General features: G+C 40.5%; 1 protein-coding gene across 1 annotated transcript in view; it reads right to left on the bottom strand.

Annotated features, from left to right (window-relative positions):
• LOC126483654 (guanine nucleotide exchange factor subunit Rich) overlaps positions 1–18,300 on the bottom strand; it is a 291,359-nt gene that overhangs the window by 55,773 nt on the left and 217,286 nt on the right. The window contains exon 20 of the mRNA XM_050106716.1: positions 6,901–7,158. Within this exon, the coding sequence (XP_049962673.1) occupies positions 6,901–7,158 (258 nt within the window). The remainder of the gene's footprint in view (positions 1–6,900; positions 7,159–18,300) is intronic.

Genomic DNA, 18,300 nt, shown 5'->3' with positions numbered 1-18,300 from the left:
CAACTATGTAGGATGAAAAGATGCGTGAATGGCTAAAGACGAAAGGGAAAGAGGAGAAGACTGAAGAGTAAATGGGAGTGAGGTGGTTTAACATAGGTTCAGTCCAGGGGGATGGCGGGATGAAAGGATGTGTTGGAGTGCAAGTTCCCATCTCCGCAGTTCAGAGGGACTGGTGTTGGGTGGGAGAAGCCAAATGGCACATACGGTGTAGCAGGTTCCTAGGTCCCTAGAATTATGCTGGAGGGCATGCTCCGCTACTGGGTATTGGACATCTCCTAGGCGGACAGTTCGTCTGTGTCCGTTCATGCGCTCAGCCAGTTTAGTTGTTGTCATACCGATGTAAAAGGCTGTGCAGTGCAGGCATGTCAGCTGATAAATGACATGTGTAGTTTCACACGTGGCCCTGCCTTGAATTGTGTATGTTTTACCAGTAGCGGGGCTGGAGTAGGTGGTTGTGGGGGGGATGCATGGGGCAGGTTTTGCAGCGGGGTCGGTTACAGGGGTAGGAACTGCTGGGTAGAGAAGGTAGTCTGGGAATATTGTGGGGTTTAACAAGGATGTTACGGAGGTTAGGGGGGCGGCGAAAGGCAACTCTGGGTGGTGTGGGGAGAATTTTGTCAAGGGATGATCTCATTTCGGGGGTTGACTTGAGAAAGTCATATCCCTGGCGGAGTAATTTGTTGATTTATTCGAGGCCAGGATAATATTGGATGACAAGGGGGATGCTTCTGTGTGGTCTGGGGGTAGGAACATTGTTGTTGGACGAGGAGGAATGTATTGCTCGGGAGATCTGTTTGTGGACAAGGTCTGCAGGATAGTTGCGGGAGAGGAAAGCACTGGTCAAGTTATTGGTGTAATTGTTCAGGGATTCATCACTGGAGCAGATACGTTTGCCACGAATACCTAGGCTGTAGGGAAGGGAACGTTTGATGTGGAATGGATGGCAGCTATCAAAGTGAAGGTACTGCTGTTTGTTTGTTGGTTTGATATGGACAGAGGTGTGGATGTGAGCTTCAACAAGATGAAGGTCAACATCCAGGAAGGTGGCTTTGGTTATGGAGAAGGACCAGGTGAAATTCAGATTCGAAAAGGAGTTGAGGTTATGGAGGAAATTAAGGAGTGTTTCTTCACCATGAGTCCAGACCACAAAGATGTCATCTATAAACCTATACCAGGCCAGGGGAAGCAGCTGTTGGGTCTTCAGGAAAGCCTCCTCCATGTGGCCCATGAAGAGGTTAGCATAGGACGGAGCCATCCTGGTTCCCATGGCCGTTCCCCTGATTTGTTTGTAGGTCTGGCCTTCAAAAGTGAAGTAATTATGGGTGAGGATGAAGTTGGTAAGTGTGATAAGGAACGAGGTTTTTGGAAGATCTTCGGGTGGGCGTTGGGAGAGGTAGTGCTCAAGGGCAGAGAGACCATGGGTATGTGGGATGTTTGTGTAAAGGGATGTAGCATCTATGGTGACAAGAAAGGTTTCAGGTGGGAGAGGAGTGGGGAATGGATTTGAGGCGTTCTAGGAAGTGGTTTGTGTCTTTGATGTAGGATGGGAGTGTGCGGGTGATAGGTTGGAGGTGTTGGTCTACCAGAGCTGAGATACGTTCTGTTGGGGCTTTGAATCCTGCTACAATGGGACGGCCAGGATGGTTCTCTTTGTGGATTTTGGGTAATAGGTAGAAGGTAGGAGTACGGGGCTCAGGTGGAGTGAGTATGACTATGGAAGCCGTTGTGAGGCCTTGTGAGGGACCTTGGATTTTTAGGATTTTCTGCAGCTCAGTCTGAATGGAGGGAATGGGATCCTGGGTAACAGCTTTGTAGGTTGAGGTGTCGGAGAGTTGATGCAGTCCTTCTGCCACATACTCCACACGGTCAAGTACCACAGTTGTGGAGCCTTTATCTGCCGGGAGGATGACAATAGAGCGGTCTGTTTTCAGCTCCTTAATGGCACGGGATTCAGCTGGGGTGATGTTGGGGGTTGTCGGGATGTTCTTCAAGAAGGACTGGGAGGCAACACTGGATGTGAGGAATTCCTGAAATGTCTGCAAGGGGTGGTTTTGGGGGAGGGGAGGAGGAGCCCTTTGAGAAGGCGGTCGGAACTGTTCTAGACAGGGTTCAACACTGGGTCTAGTATTTGAGGGCTGTGTTTGGGTAGTGAAGTGATATTTTTGCAGTTGAGGTTCCGGGTGAATGAGAGTAGATCTTTAACCAGGGCAGTGTGGTTGAATTTAGGCGTGGGGCTAAAGGTTAAGCCTTTTGATAGAACAGATGTCTCTGGAGGAGAGAGGGATCTGGATGAGAGGTTTAGAACTGAATTGGGACTGGTGATATGTGGCATTTGACTGTGGTTATAGTTGAGATGTGGTCTGTGTGGGGTATATGCTGGGATGGGGAGATTGAATAGGGTGGCTAGGCTAGGTTTGTTGGCTATGAGGGGGGTTTGTTGAAGGTTCTGTTGTGGTTGGTGTTTGTGAGGGATGGGGAGAAGGACCCCACTTCTTAGGTGTTGCACTAGCACTGTGGATAGTTTTTTCAGGTGGTGTGTGGCATGGAACTTAAGTTTGCAGCTGGCTTCTAGGATGATGTTCCTGAGTGTGTTCTCCAAGCAAGGGTTTGAGAGGTGGAGGACTTTGAAGAGAGATAGGAGCTGTTGGGAGTGGTGGTTACATGAAGTAGTGTAGAGATTCAGGACAAGTTGGGTAAGGGCTAAGGATTGAAGGTTCTGGAAGTCCAGGAGAGACTGGTGGAAGGAGGAATTGCACCCAGAGATGGGAACTTTTAAAGTAAGTCCTTTAGGGGTAATTCCAAAGGTTAAGCAGGACTGGAGGAAAAGTATGTGGGATTGCAGTTTCGCTACGGTGAATGCATGCTTCCGGAATGAATGTAAATAATGTTGTATAGGATTAGGGTACATAGTGGGTAACTGGTGGGTAGTGAAATTAAATAACTAAAGTTAAAATAGTGATCATAAGAAGGAATAAAACACGGAGGGAAGGACGAGAAAGAAAGAAATTGTGTTGGTAATGTTCAATACCAAAGGAAGACCACTAAATAAAAAAAATACGGAAAAAGTTGATCTGACCAAGCAAGTAAGTCCAGATCAGGGGAAAAAAAACACACGTTGCTCAAAAACTGAGATAGTGAGTAACGTAAAAAAGATCGCGCGTGCCGCAAAAAAGAACGCGCGTGCCGCAAAAAAGATCAGATGTGACGCAAAAAAGATCAGGCCTGCAGTAAAAAAGTTCACGGGTGGCGCAGTAATGTCCCCAAAAAAATTTCCTGTGGCAGAGAAAGATAGCCAATGGCAAGCAACACGAAATCGACGGAAATGGATGATACTGGTAGGTGTGGAAGGGATTGTTGGCAGTGATTGTTGGCTGGAAAACAGCGAATAACGAACGTTAAAACTATGGAATGTTAAATCAATAAATAAAAAAAGAGAAGTGGACTATAAACGGAACAAGAAAATAGGAGGAAAATGAAACTAGCACAGTTGGTGACGAAACTATTTATTTATGTATGTATAAAACACTGAAGAAGAGAAAGTGTTTAGATGACAGATGTAAGTGATAGCTAACAAAAGGGACAAAACAATAAAGGATGTGGACCATATAGATGATCTAAATGATTAATGGAAAATCACATATAAAGATGTGAAACAAATACTAACAAAGGGATAGAGGGGCTGGCCAGTACTTACCTCAGCTCAGTACAGCCGATAGATACACAAAAAACAGAACCGAAAATTTACGTTCCTAGCTTTCGGAATAAATGCTCCTTCATCAGGAAGGAGTGAGGGGAAAGAAAGGGAAGAAGGGAAAGTGGGTTCAGTTACTCACAACCCAGGTTATGAAGCAACAGGGAAAGGAAAACAGGGAGTGTAGCAAGGATGGAGGCATGGTTGTCAGAGGGAAGCCAAAGATATTCTACTGTAAGTACTGTGCCAGCTTCAAACCAAAGAGGATGCATACAGAAGTAAAGAGGTATACAGTATAAAGATAAACACAACTATGTAGGATGAAAAGATGCGTGAATGGCTAAAGATGAAAAGGAAAGAGGAGAAGACTGAAGAGTAAATGGGAGTGAGGTGGTTTAACGTAGGTTCAGTCCAGGGGGATGGCGGGATGAAAGGATGTGTTGGAGTGCAAGTTCCCATCTCCGCAGTTCAGAGGGACTGGTGTTGGGTGGGAGAAGCCAAATGGCACATACGGTGTAGCAGGTTCCTAGGTCCCTAGAATTATGCTGGAGGGCATGCTCCGCTACTGGGTATTGGACATCTCCTAGGCGGACAGTTCGTCTGTGTCCGTTCATGTGCTCAGCCAGTTTAGTTGTTGTCATACCGATGTAAAAGGCTGTGCAGTGCAGGCATGTCAGCTGATAAATGACATGTGTAGTTTCACACGTGGCCCTGCCTTGAATTGTGTATGTTTTACCAGTAGCGGGGCTGGAGTAGGTGGTTGTGAGGGGATGCATGGGGCAGGTTTTGCAGTGGGGTCGGTTACAGGGGTAGGAACCACTGGGTAGAGAAGGTAGTCTGGGAATATTGTAGGGTTTAACAAGGATGTTACGGAGGTTGGGGGGCGGCGAAAGGCAACTCTGGGTGGTGTGGGGAGAATTTTGTCAAGGGATGATCTCATTTCGGGGGTTGACTTGAGAAAGTCATATCCCTGGCGGAGTAATTTGTTGATGTATTCGAGGCCAGTATAATATTGGGTGACAAGGGGGATGCTTCTGTGTGGTCTGGGGGTAGGAACATTGTTGTTGGACGGGGAGGAATGTATTGCTCGGGAGATCTGTTTGTGGACAAGGTCTGCAGGATAGTTGCGGGAGAGGAAAGCACTGGTCAGGTTATTGGTGTAATTGTTCAGGGATTCATCACTGGAGCAGATACGTTTGCCACGAATACCTAGGCTGTAGGGAAGGGAACGTTTGATGTGGAATGGATGGCAGCTATCAAAGTGAAGGTACTGTTGTTTGTTTGTGGGTTTGATATGGACAGAGGTGTGGATGTGAGCTTCAACAAGATGAAGGTCAACATCCAGGAAGGTGGCTTTGGTTATGGAGAAGGACCAGGTGAAATTCAGATTCGAAAAGGAGTTGAGGTTATGGAGGAAATTAAGGAGTGTTTCTTCACCATGAGTCCAGACCACAAAGATGTCATCTATAAACCTATACCAGGCCAGGGGAAGCAGCTGTTGGGTCTTCAGGAAAGCCTCCTCCATGTGGCCCATGAAGAGGTTAGCATAGGACGGAGCCATCCTGGTTCCCATGGCCATTCCCCTGATTTGTTTGTAGGTCTGGCCTTCAAAAGTGAAGTAATTATGGGTTAGGATGAAGTTGGTAAGTGTGATGAGGAATGAGGTTTTTGGAAGATCTTCGGGTGGGCGTTGGGAGAGGTAGTGCTCAAGGGCAGAGAGACCATGGGTATGTGGGATGTTTGTGTAAAGGGATGTAGCATCTATGGTGACAAGAAAGGTTTCAGGTGGGAGAGGAGTGGGGAATGGATTTGAGGCGTTCTAGGAAGTGGTTTGTGTCTTTGATGTAGGATGGGAGTGTGCGGGTGATAGGTTGGAGGTGTTTGTCTACCAGAGCTGAGATACGTTCTTGATTTGAAACACAATCTTCCCAAATCGCTATATAATGGGTGACAACTTTCATTTTCATAATATTGTTACAGTCCAAAAGAAAAGTGATTTCAGAAAGGATGCAGGGGGAAAAAGGGGCAGGGTGGGGAATTTCCTTTCACATTTTTCTTTGATTTTTTTCCCTTTCTTTTATAGCTTTCATTTCTTTCCTGTTTGTCACATATTTATTTCTTAACAATTTACAATTAAACTCACATCTTTCAAGCTCTTTTCCTTCAAGCTTAGCTTATAATTTTGTCTAACAAACAACTTCTGGCACATTATCAGGAATGTGTAGCAGTTTGAATCTAGGTGGTAAAATCAATATTACTATTTCCTATTCATTCACTGTGCACTATATTTTTTCTTGAGTGACATCGGCTTCCTTTAGCATAAAACATATAACCTACATCTACAGCTACATCTACACTCTACAAACTCCTGTGAAGGTGCACATCATCAGAGGCATTTCCCATTGCACCAGTTATTAGAATTTTTTCCCGTTCCATTCACGCATGCAGTATGGAAAGAACAACTGTCTGAATGCCTGTGTGTGTGTGTGTGTGTGTGTGTGTGTGTGTGTGTGTGTGTGTGTGTGTGCGCGCAGTAATTAATCTAATCTTATTCCCATGGTCCCTATGTGAGTGATATGTATGTTTTAGTATATTAATAGAGTCATCATTTAGAGCCGGTGCTTGAAACTTTGTTAGTAGGCTTTCTCGGGATGGTTTACATCCATCTTCAAGAATCTGCCAGTTCAGTTTCTCGAGTATGTCTGTGACACTCTCCCATGGAACAAACAAACATGTGACCATTAATACTACCCTTCTCCGTATACATTCAATATCCCCTGTTAGTTCTATTTGGTATGTGTCCCACACACTTCAGCAATATTTCAGAACTGGTCGCAAGAGTCATTTGTAAGCAATCACCTTTCCCAGTATTACATCAATAAACCAAAGTCTACCACCTGCCTTTACCCATGATTGAGCCTGTGTGACCATTCCATTTCATATCCTTACAAAGCATTACACCCTTGTATTTGTACGAGGTGGCCAATTCCAATATTTACTCACTGTCTATGATTTACTGTGATGAAAGACTTTCAGAAAAGTAAGAAGTTCAGGATTCAAATGTATTCTTAAATTTATCTATTAGTCCAGGACCATTTGGAACTTCTTTGGGTCATTGGTAAACAATCTTCTTTAGATACAAATATTATTAGTATTCATATCCGACTCCCTCCTTGAGTATGCCATTGCATTATTAATGAGTAACATACCTTGTAACAGATGAGGAAGCAGCTGGGCTTCGACAACAGCACTACTGGGATAATCATTGCTTGCTGACACACTTGGAATGTAACAATGTGCTGCTCTAGTTGGTATAACTGCACCTAATGCACAAAGTGCCTCATTTTGAGCTCCTGTGTAACTCATATACCCACTGTCACCAACTCCACTTCCAGACTGTGATGTGACTGGGTCAATGGAGAAACTTTTCCGGCTGTTGTCAACAGCAGGCGAAGCCGGCGTTGAGCCTGAATCCAAACAAGAAAGAAATTGTTTTAGGATTTATTACAGATTACTACAGCAGGTCTGTTACTTAAAGCTATCAAATTTCTTAAAAACTCATCTGTTGTTAGTTTTACATGTTCTTATGAAATATCCACTAAGTTTTTCTTGAGATTAAGTGTTTAGAATTTAGGTTTGTATATAAAATTGCTAAAGGAGTTTACATTAGGATACTATTACTTCAGAACTAGTGATGTACTTTTGTCAACTTTAACATAAAATTAAGGTTACACTGTAAAAAATCCAAGTTCTAAAACAGTAAAGATTACTCCCACTATGCTCAGCAATTGTTCCTTTGCTTATGTGGTGTTCCAAAGGGACTTCAATTCTTAAACAGTAATATTTACTTAACATTAGACAAACATACAAGAGAGAGATTGTGGCATATGTAGAATTAGTAGTAGTTGCCGTAGTCTCAATCATTGTCGTCATCATCATATTACTGAAACATGAAACTAGCTACCTGTTACTAACACCCAAAAGAGGAACAGGTAGTGCTTAAAGGCATATGAGCAGAAAAAAATAGTTATCAAATCTGTAGATGTCAGAATTTTGTACATCGATCCACTGCTGGAAGAAACAGTAATCGGAAAGAAGAACATGCACATAGTTCAACTAAATGAAAGTGGCTAAGAACTCTGGACGAGAGCAGATGCAACGTATCTGTATTTTTGATTTCTGTATTTTTACAAATGTAACATAAGTAGCTTGTTTTGCAAATGATATGGTTTACTGATTAGTGGAAGGGTGTTCACTATGTTGCACAACTGCAACTAATTCCTTTGATATGGCTTCTTAGCTTAGTCAATGAAGGCCAAAAAAAGGGGCAAATAGGGGAAAAAATCCTGTAGTCACAAATTTTTGTGTCATGAACAACCTACTACAAATCCCCACATGTAGCTTGTAGCATTGGGGTTCAGGAGGCAATTAAAGATCGCTTTTTAGCTTTGTCTTGAATAACTCGAAAACCACAGCTTGTAGCGAAAATGTTTCCCAGCTCAAAATTAAACTACTTCAAACATCCTACAAAAAAGGTCCTAATCATTTTTTCTTTAGAACTAATAGTTTGCAGGGGATGGAAGAAACACAACTTATTAAAATAGTGTTTCAATGGTATAAAATTAATGTTTAATGTTAAATTAAGTTGTTTACGACCAAATATTTAATGACTAATACCATGTCTAAGTACATTAGAGCCTATTGAGAGAGATTTTGTGACTGCTGCCAGTGGGAGGCAGTGGGGCTGGAGGGTAGAAGTGTGAGGCACAGTAAGTTGTTAGAAGGAGGGCACTTACTTCCCACATTTGTGAGTCTGCAAAATGAAGAAAATGGAAGTGAGTCCCCACTCTCTCTACATCACACGAAACAACTGCACACTGTTTCACAATCATACTGATCCCTCAGAAGCATGCCTTATAAATCACTGGTGACGCAGTGTGCAGACACATCTGGAGAGTGTTTATTTTCCACAAAATGTGTTAACACTAAATGGAATACAGATACTAGTTACTAATAAAACTACACATACAGAGAGAATCTACTTAAATCTCCGCATACTGCCATGCACTGCTAGTAGGGAAATTAATTAGTCGTCCTGTATATCTGTTGTGGATTTCTTCTGGGAGAGGTCAGTTCCCCCACCAGGAGAATTGCTTATCTCTTGAGTTTACACACAGAACAACTGACTACATACTCCCCTGGATTTCCTATCCAGTTCTATTATGTGAGCAAAGTAAGTTCACTGTGCTTATGTTTAAATAGTAGAGTGACTTTCAGTTTATTAAGTGAGCATTTATTTGTCATAATTAACCCTTGAGGGAGTATGAAGATTTTCATAACATGAGGGGGCGTATGGTGTATTTTATACACATGGAAAGAATAGCTGTCTTTATGTTACTAAGGTAAACATGTATGAGCAAAATCACAGTTTAATCTTAGTTAAATTAAACAACAATATTCAGATCCAGCCAAACACTTATTCGATTATTAATTATCTTGTAGGCAACTGCCTCAGTAGGTGGTGTGCTGCAAGCTAGGAATCTGGACCATTTTCTTGCATGGTTTGTAAATTTCTCACTTGGTTTGTTTATTTTATATTCCTCCTGCCCACTTCCCCCCATGAACCATGGACCTTGCCGTTGGTGGGGAGGCTTGCGTGCCTCAGCGATACAGATAGCCGTACCGTAGGTGCAACCACAACGGAGGGGTATCTGTTGAGAGGCCAGACAAACGTGTGGTTCCTGAAGAGGGGCAGCAGCCTTTTCAGTAGTTGCAAGGGCAACAGTCTGGATGATTGACTGATCTGGCCTTGTAACAATAACCAAAACGGCCTTGCTGTGCTGGTACTGCGAACGGCTGAAAGCAAGGGGAAACTACAGCCGTAATTTTTCCCGAGGGCATGCAGCTTTACTGTATGATTACATGATGATGGCGTCCTCTTGGGTAAAATATTCCGGAGGTAAAATAGTCCCCCATTCGGATCTCCGGGCGGGGACTACTCAAGAGGATGTCGTTATCAGGAGAAAGAAAACTGGCGTTCTACGGATCGGAGCGTGGAATGTCAGATCCCTTAATCGGGCAGGTAGGTTAGAAAATTTAAAAAGGGAAATGGATCGGTTGAAGTTACATATAGTGGGAATTAGTGAAGTTCGGTGGCAGGAGGAACAAGACGTCTGGTCAGGTGACTACAGGGTTATAAACACAAAATCAAATAGGGGTAATGCAGGAGTAGGTTTAATAATGAATAGGAAAATAGGAATGCGGGTAAGCTACTACAAACAGCATAGTGAACGCATTATTGTGGCCAAGATAGATACGAAGCCCACACCTACTACAGTAGTACAAGTTTATATGCCAACTAGCTCTGCAGATGACGAAGAAATTGAAGAAATGTATGATGAAATAAAAGAAATTATTCAGATTGTGAAGGGAGACGAAAATTTAATAGTCATGGGTGACTGGAATTCGTCAGTAGGAAAAGGGAGAGAAGGAAACATAGTAGGTGAATATGGATTGGGGGACAGAAATGAAAGAGGAAGCCGCCTGGTAGAATTTTGCACAGAGCACAACATAATCATAACTAAGACTTGGTTTAAGAATCATGAAAGAAGGTTGTATACATGGAAGAACCCTGGAGATACTAAAAGGTATCAGATAGATTATATAATGGTAAGACAGAGATTTAGGAACCAGGTTTTAAATTGTAAGACATTTCCAGGGGCAGATGTGGACTCTGACCACAATCTATTGGTTATGACCTGTAGATTAAAACTGAAGAAACTGCAAAAAGGTGGGAATTTAAGGAGATGGGACCTGGATAAACTAAAAGAACCAGAGGTTGTACAGAGATTCAGGGAGAGCATAAGGGAGCAATTGACAGGAATGGGGGAAATAAATACAGTAGAAGAAGAATGGGTAGCTTTGAGGGATGAAGTAGTGAAGGCAGCAGAGGATCAAGTAGGTAAAAAGACGAGGGCTAGTAGAAATCCTTGGGTAACAGAAGAAATATTGAATTTAATTGATGAAAGGAGAAAATATAAAAATGCAGTAAGTGAAACAGGCAAAAAGGAATACAAACGTCTCAAAAATGAGATCGACAGGAAGTGCAAAATGGCTAAGCAGGGATGGCTAGAGGACAAATGTAAGGATGTAGAGGCCTATCTCACTAGGGGTAAGATAGATACCGCCTACAGGAAAATTAAAGAGACCTTTGGAGATAAGAGAACGACTTGTATGAATATCAAGAGCTCAGATGGAAACCCAGTTCTAAGCAAAGAAGGGAAAGCAGAAAGGTGGAAGGAGTATATAGAGGGTCTATACAAGGGCAATGTACTTGAGGACAATATTATGGAAATGGAAGAGGATGTAGATGAAGATGAAATGGGAGATATGATACTGCGTGAAGAGTTTGACAGAGCACTGAAAGACCTGAGTCGAAACAAGGCCCCCGGAGTAGACAATATTCCATTGGAACTACTGACGGCCGTGGGAGAGCCAGTCCTGACAAAACTCTACCATCTGGTGAGCAAGATGTATGAAACAGGCGAAATACCCTCAGACTTCAAGAAGAATATAATAATTCCAATCCCAAAGAAAGCAGGTGTTGACAGATGTGAAAATTACCAAACTATCAGCTTAATAAGTCACAGCTGCAAAATACTAACCCGAATTCTTTACAGACGAATGGAAAAACTAGTAGAAGCCAACCTTGGGGAAGATCAGTTTGGATTCCGTAGAAACACTGGAACACGTGAAGCAATACTGACCTTACGACTTATCTTAGAAGAAAGATTAAGGAAAGGCAAACCTACGTTTCTAGCATTTGTAGACTTAGAGAAAGCTTTTGACAATGTTGACTGGAATACTCTCTTTCAAATTCTAAAGGTGGCAGGGGTAAAATACAGGGAGCGAAAGGCTATTTACAATTTGTACAGAAACCAGATGGCAGTTATAAGAGTCGAGGGACATGAAAGGGAAGCAGTGGTTGGGAAGGGAGTAAGACAGGGTTGTAGCCTCTCCCCGATGTTGTTCAATGTGTATATTGAGCAAGCAGTAAAGGAAACAAAAGAAAAATTCGGAGTAGGTATTAAAATTCATGGAGAAGAAATAAAAACTTTGAGGTTCGCCGATGACATTGTAATTCTGTCAGAGACAGCAAAGGACTTGGAAGAGCAGTTGAATGGTATGGACAGTGTCTTGAAAGGAGGATATAAGATGAACATCAACAAAAGCAAAACAAGGATAATGGAATGTAGTCTAATTAAGTCGGGTGATGCTGAGGGAATTAGATTAGGAAATGAGGCACTTAAAGTAGTAAAGGAGTTTTGCTATTTGGGGAGCAAAATAACTGATGATGGTCGAAGTAGAGAGGATATAAACTGTAGGCTGGCAATGGCAAGGAAAGCGTTTCTGAAGAAGAGAAATTTGTTAACATCCAGTATTGATTTAAGTGTCAGGAAGTCATTTCTGACAGTATTCGTATGGAGTGTAGCCATGTATGGAAGTGAAACATGGACGATAAATAGTTTGGACAAGAAGAGAATAGAAGCTTTCGAAATGTGGTGCTACAGAAGAATGCTGAAGATTAGATGGGTAGATCACATAACTAATGAGGAAGTATTGAATAGGATTGGGGAGAAGAGAAGTTTGTGGCACAACTTGACCAGAAGAAGGGATCGGTTGGTAGGATATGTTCTGAGGCATCAAGGGATCACCAATTTAGTATTGGAGGGGAGCGTGGAGGGTAAAAATCGTAGAGGGAGACCAAGAGAGGAATACACTAAGCAGATTCAGAAGGATGTAGGTTGCAGTAGGTACTGGGAGATGAAAAAGCTTGCACAGGATAGAGTAGCATGGAGAGCTGCATCAAACCAGTCTCAGGACTGAAGACCACAACAACAACAACCTGCCCACTTGCATACATAACAACACAGCTCATCGCCATGTCAGCTGAAACAATACTGAAGGAATAAAAGTGGGATAATAAAGGAATACAACGGTAGATTAACAATGGAATGGTACAAAATAATGTTATTTGTAGTTGGCACACTTTATAAATAGGTACGCCTGCTCAAGGATTAAGAGAGCTTTTATATAAAATATGTTCCTACAAACAAAGGCTGAGAAATGTTTAATCTGTGTTAATTATGTTGTCAATGACCTCTGCAATGTTGATGAGGAATGAATAGGTGGACTGGTAAATGCCAGTTATTTGAGAAAAGATGGGAAAGCTGACAGTTCTAGGAACAAGAAACATGGTGGGCATTCGTGTATCTTACAGAAAAGATTACAATAGCGTTACGACAATTAAAAAGTTTCTAGGAGAGGTTGTTTCAGAGTGAAAGCTGACTGTCAAATGTTTGCCTTCAGTGGGATGGAATCTGATTTTAAAACTAGCTGTCTGTTTTGTGTGGACGCTACTGCAGATGAAGATTTTGATAAAAATAAAAAAAAGACAGAATAAAATTCACAGAGTCTGATCCTTCAGTTATGATCAGATAACTACAGTTTGTGTAGAGGAGAGAATAGGTGAATGGGAGACACCATCCAAAGCTGTATCTGCTCTGTTGGGGATCTACATGCTGTAGATGCAAGATCTCATAAGAACTGCTATAAAAAGTTCTTTATAGGCTGCGCACCTAAATGTAGAAAAAGTGGTCACCCTGAGGATGAAGGAATTAATGTGTCAATGGACGAACCATTCAGTTACATTGAGGGGAATGATGACTGCCAGTTCACCTCAGATGAGTTGCTGAAGCAAGTTTCGGGAACATTACGTCATATAAAGACAGTCACGGAGAGATTGAGAGAATAAGTGTGGGGACTACATTGTTTTCAGCACAGTCTGCAACAGAAAAACTATTGTGTGCTTTCATAGTTCAGGTGAAAAAAATTTCAAATGATACATGGTATTCTATGAAGTGCAAAGATGAACAAGCAGAAAGGGAAAGAACTGTAAAAGCAGCCGCCACTGTAACTTTAGAAGATATGATAGTTCTGTTTTTCCACCTTGTGACCAGTTCTGTAGTGGGGCTGAGGGAATGGTACCTCATACACACTGTGTCATCATGGACTGCATTTCAGCTAAGAAAAGGACAAAACAGAAATTTGCAAGGAAGCTGACATCTATATCACACACCCTCATTGATGCCACTCTCCCTCGATTACTCATTACATGCTAGCGCTCTGTTCATTGACAGGAAGAATGGACTGCTCTATCCAGTAACCCACTAGCACAAAAATGTATACTGAACATCTGTTTCCAATGTTCTGCTGGTGGGGGGAAAGGGGGGGGGGGGGGGAGGGGCAACGTGGATGCCGAAAAGTTGGCATTACACGTTCTATGGCTTGCGGCATGTGGCATGGTATGTGTATGAGTGGGGCACTGTTACTCAATCTGATCTGCAAGATGACAATAGACAATTGTTCATTTTTGAAATGTACCCATTCAACCTGTTATTTTATAACTAACATGGATTTTTTGTTATTTCTAAGTTCAATGGGCATTAAACATTTACTTTAAATCATTAAAATGCTATTTTTAATCACATGTGATTTTTACTTTATCTGTAACAAGGAAATTATTTCTTCTAGAGGAAAAATGAATAGGAAATTTTTTTGTAGTAAGTTTCATGTAGTTTAATTTTGTACTGGACACATTTTAGACAGAAGCTATAGTCTTTGAGATATTCAAGAAAAACTTAAAAAAAAAAAGACCTTTAAATGTCCTCCACTTCACTTCAACATGTAACACCCCACAGGTGGAGATTTTTAGTGTTGATGACACTCTCCCCTACCACTGTAAAAATTTTGTGACTAAATGAATTTTTTCCTCTGATTATCCATTGCTGACTGAACTATCATGTTGCTTATTGTATAAATTCAGTGTGTGTGTGTGTGTGTGTGTGTGTGTGTGTGTGTGTGTGTGTGTGTGTGTGAGTAAGGGGGGGGGGGGGGGGTGCAACGTTACTCCAAGCAGTATTTGGGCCAATTTTAATTTGAGTTTTTTGTAAGATGAACTATTAAAGGTTTGGCAGATCTTACAGTTCTCTTGATAGGGCATAAAGTGCTAGACCACAGATTATGTCCTATGATAAAGGAGATACATATCGTAAAGCGAGTGGTGTTTTTTTGTATGCAATACATTACTAAGTTCTTACAGAATTGATAATTTAATATTTTCAACATTATTCATAATGAATACGTTCCTATGAAGTTCTGATTGACACATAACTTTTGTTGTTTGTATTGACTTAAACTGCCAGTGTAAACTGTATTCCACAAAAGCCAATGCCAGTATGCCAAGAATGGAAATTTGACTAGTGGCTAGCAATACGATATTCATGTTGCTGTTGACAAATGGCCTCCATTTTAGAGACCTTTCAGCAGTGTATCATGTAATTTAAATACCCCTGAATAATTAGGGCAGTTAAAATTTATAATGGATGACGCTGAAGGGCTTCAGTGCCTCTGAGGAATCAACTATAGCTGTCAATTTGATTAATAGTACAGTTTCTGTAAACAAGCATTTAATGCCCTTGTTAAACTGTAAAAGATCTTTGTGGAAGACTTTGTTTAAAGACATTGTGTAGAATCTTTGACAATGCATTAGGATAATTTTATCAGCTTACTCAAAAGACAATACAGACTGGCTCATATATTACAGTATTGTAATTCTTGAGATGATGTAGTGTGTTCAACTTGCAAGTCAACAGAAAGTGACCTTTAGTCCAGTCAACAAAAGGAGTTCATGATGAACTGTGGTGTCAATAAATGTATCTTTAGAAAGATAAAGACAGTGTTTGTCAACACTGCAAATGTAGACTAGCCATTCTCTACTGTAGAATACTCTCTTCCTGCTTTAATGGAAAATGTGAAAGTAAATGATGATGTTTTCTCTGATTGTCCAGAGAGCAAAGCAACACATTTTGAAGCGGATGCACAAACATAGGTGAGGATTTTTCCTTCTTGCAATCTGATTACAGAATCATAAGTGAGAGCTCACATAAATTGTTCTCTCTTTGCACTGAAACAGCTAAATTTAGTATTCTTATAATGACCTCACGTGGCAAGGTGTTGCTACAAAAGCTTTTATTATATCATTTCTGGTGTTAACATACAACACCATCTAAGATTTCTCTTAGCAGGAAAATATTTTACAGTTTTTTTTAAAGGGGAGGGGGGGGGGGGGGTATGATTTGCATAGAAAGTAATTTGACCTACTTAGTACAAAAGATAATTTTATGGATTAAAAAGTAGGACACAATTCCTCTAAGTTATGAAAAGTGATTTCAAGCATCATACCTGTTTCAGCAAAAATCAAAATATCAACAGACACACGCCCCACCCACCCACAATGGTGACTGTCCTTTCTTAGGAGTCTGGTGCATTTCACTTCAATGAAACCACTATAAATGCATGTGCTTCCTCTGAATTACAAATTTAGTTTTCCCTGGGCAGGGCGGGTTATTAAATTTGCCTGATGCTGTAAGATGACATTCATACACGACAGAATTAAGTCATATTTTTAATCAACTGACTCATTAATTTGCTTAACATTGCTTGGAATCATCATACCAGCTCTCATACTTTCTCAGGAGGTCTACAAGTGATGGTTTAGGTTAGCAAGGTTGAATAATATCTGGATCAAGCAATTTCATCAAAACTTTTTTAATTATTCATAACATCCTTATCAATTCTCTGTTAATAGGTCCATGGCCAATTATTGTGATGACTGATGTTTTCCAAGGTCATGCTTAAATATATTTGTTTTCTGCATTGTAGTATTCTTAGAACACCAATAAAATAATGAGCTATCTCTCTTAGTTTTGATTTGAGTGTTCAGTCATTGAATGACGAACTTAACAAATGGTGGTAATGTAAAAAGTTTCTAATGGTGTTGAGCCACATGCAATACCTTTTCAAATAATAAACTGCCTTTTGACTGACAATTACAATATTTATCTTCTGTATTATCTAGATTTCAGCTTTGATGCCATTATAAAGTGCAGCGAATGGGTGAGCTATCTACACCTTCCGCTAGATATATACCTAACAGTTGTAAAGTAAATCATCAAGACAAGAAGTAAATGTTGCATTGCTTTCTATCAGACATACCCATTCCTAAAGCATGAGGTTAGGGGTTTTCAGAAGAGATTAAGCTACAGATCAACAGGAGTATGATCCTTCTTAAAATGCTGTACAAATCAGATGTTTGATCAGTGTCAGGAGATACACATGTAGGAAAATAGCAATCACAGCAGAGCATAATTCTCTCAACCATAGTTGATGCTGATCGGTATGCATTTTAGAGACCTCCTAGGAGAACTATCTATATATACCTACACTAAAAAGAAGTCAGAAAAATCTCTATGAGAAGCCTTCTACTTAGACTCTCCAACTCATTCATCAGGTACACAACACCTGTACACTACAGGTAAGAGATCCAACTTGACACTCACCAGCCAATTTAGATTATAATAGTTTACAGATGATAGTTATATACACACACACACACACACACACAAACATTTAAAAAAAAAAAAAAAAAAAAAAAAAAAAAAAAAAAAAAAAAAAAAAAAAAAAAAAAAAAAACACACCAGTTTCATTATCACCAAAATCAAGCTAGAACTCTGACAGGCGAAGCCCTGTGGTGCTTGTATGGAATAATGTAAGACATTCAGATGCTTCTCCAACAGAATAGTCAGCATCTGCTGTAGGATTCTGCAATGTGTACAGATTACTGACGTTGTTCATACTATATCACCACAAACAGCTGTTGGTTAAAATTTTCAGTAATCAGCAGAAATTTTATTTCCACCCAGTTTTATCTAGGCCATGCAAAATGCTTGCTATCTTTATTGCATCAAAATTTTCAAAGGCTACAGATATAAAATTAATTAACTACTTATCTGCATTGATGAATTAAGAGTCATCAAACACATTTGACAATCTGCCACTCTGAACACCATGTGACCACTGATACAGATCTGTTAAGAATCACAGGATTTCGAGTAGCATCTCACTTTTATACAGCAGGAATAGAGAAAGAAGGATTCGCCACATTAATCAGGAACTATCAAAAATTCAAAAGCATAAAGCATTCATAAATTTCACCTACAGCAAGTAAGAAACCATGTACGACAGAAATAGAATTTCGTAATAAATGCTTCATAATAATAAGTGTATCACTGCACCTGCAGATATTTTTAATCTGTTCATAAATCACCTCCAAGCTTTATTGTCCTATTTAACAGCAAAAAAGCAACAGAATAATAGCTGGTGTTTTAATGTAGATTTCCTAAAAAACTCTTCCAGTAAGAATTGACTACAGTCAATAACACTACAATTCAACTTAATTCCCAGTAATTTCTTTCCTTCTCATCCTGTCCAGGAAGCCTCCCATGACATAGGATTCTGGACAACTTTTCTATAACTTTCCATTTAAAGGACCTGTGGACAATGCAGTGGCTCTTTAACAAAAAGTTATCAGCAACAGCACCCCACAGTTATCCTTACCTTCTACTACATTAAATGAGATTGAAAGAATAACCGAATCATTAAAAATAAGAAATCCATTATTGGGGGCAATATTTCTAGTAAAATATTGA

This window comes from Schistocerca serialis, chromosome 6 (assembly GCF_023864345.2).
Source record: "Schistocerca serialis cubense isolate TAMUIC-IGC-003099 chromosome 6, iqSchSeri2.2, whole genome shotgun sequence".
Lineage (NCBI taxonomy): Eukaryota > Metazoa > Arthropoda > Insecta > Orthoptera > Acrididae > Schistocerca > Schistocerca serialis.
The sequence above is the reverse complement of the archived record's forward strand: the minus strand, read 5'-3'. Positions and strand labels throughout refer to the sequence as shown.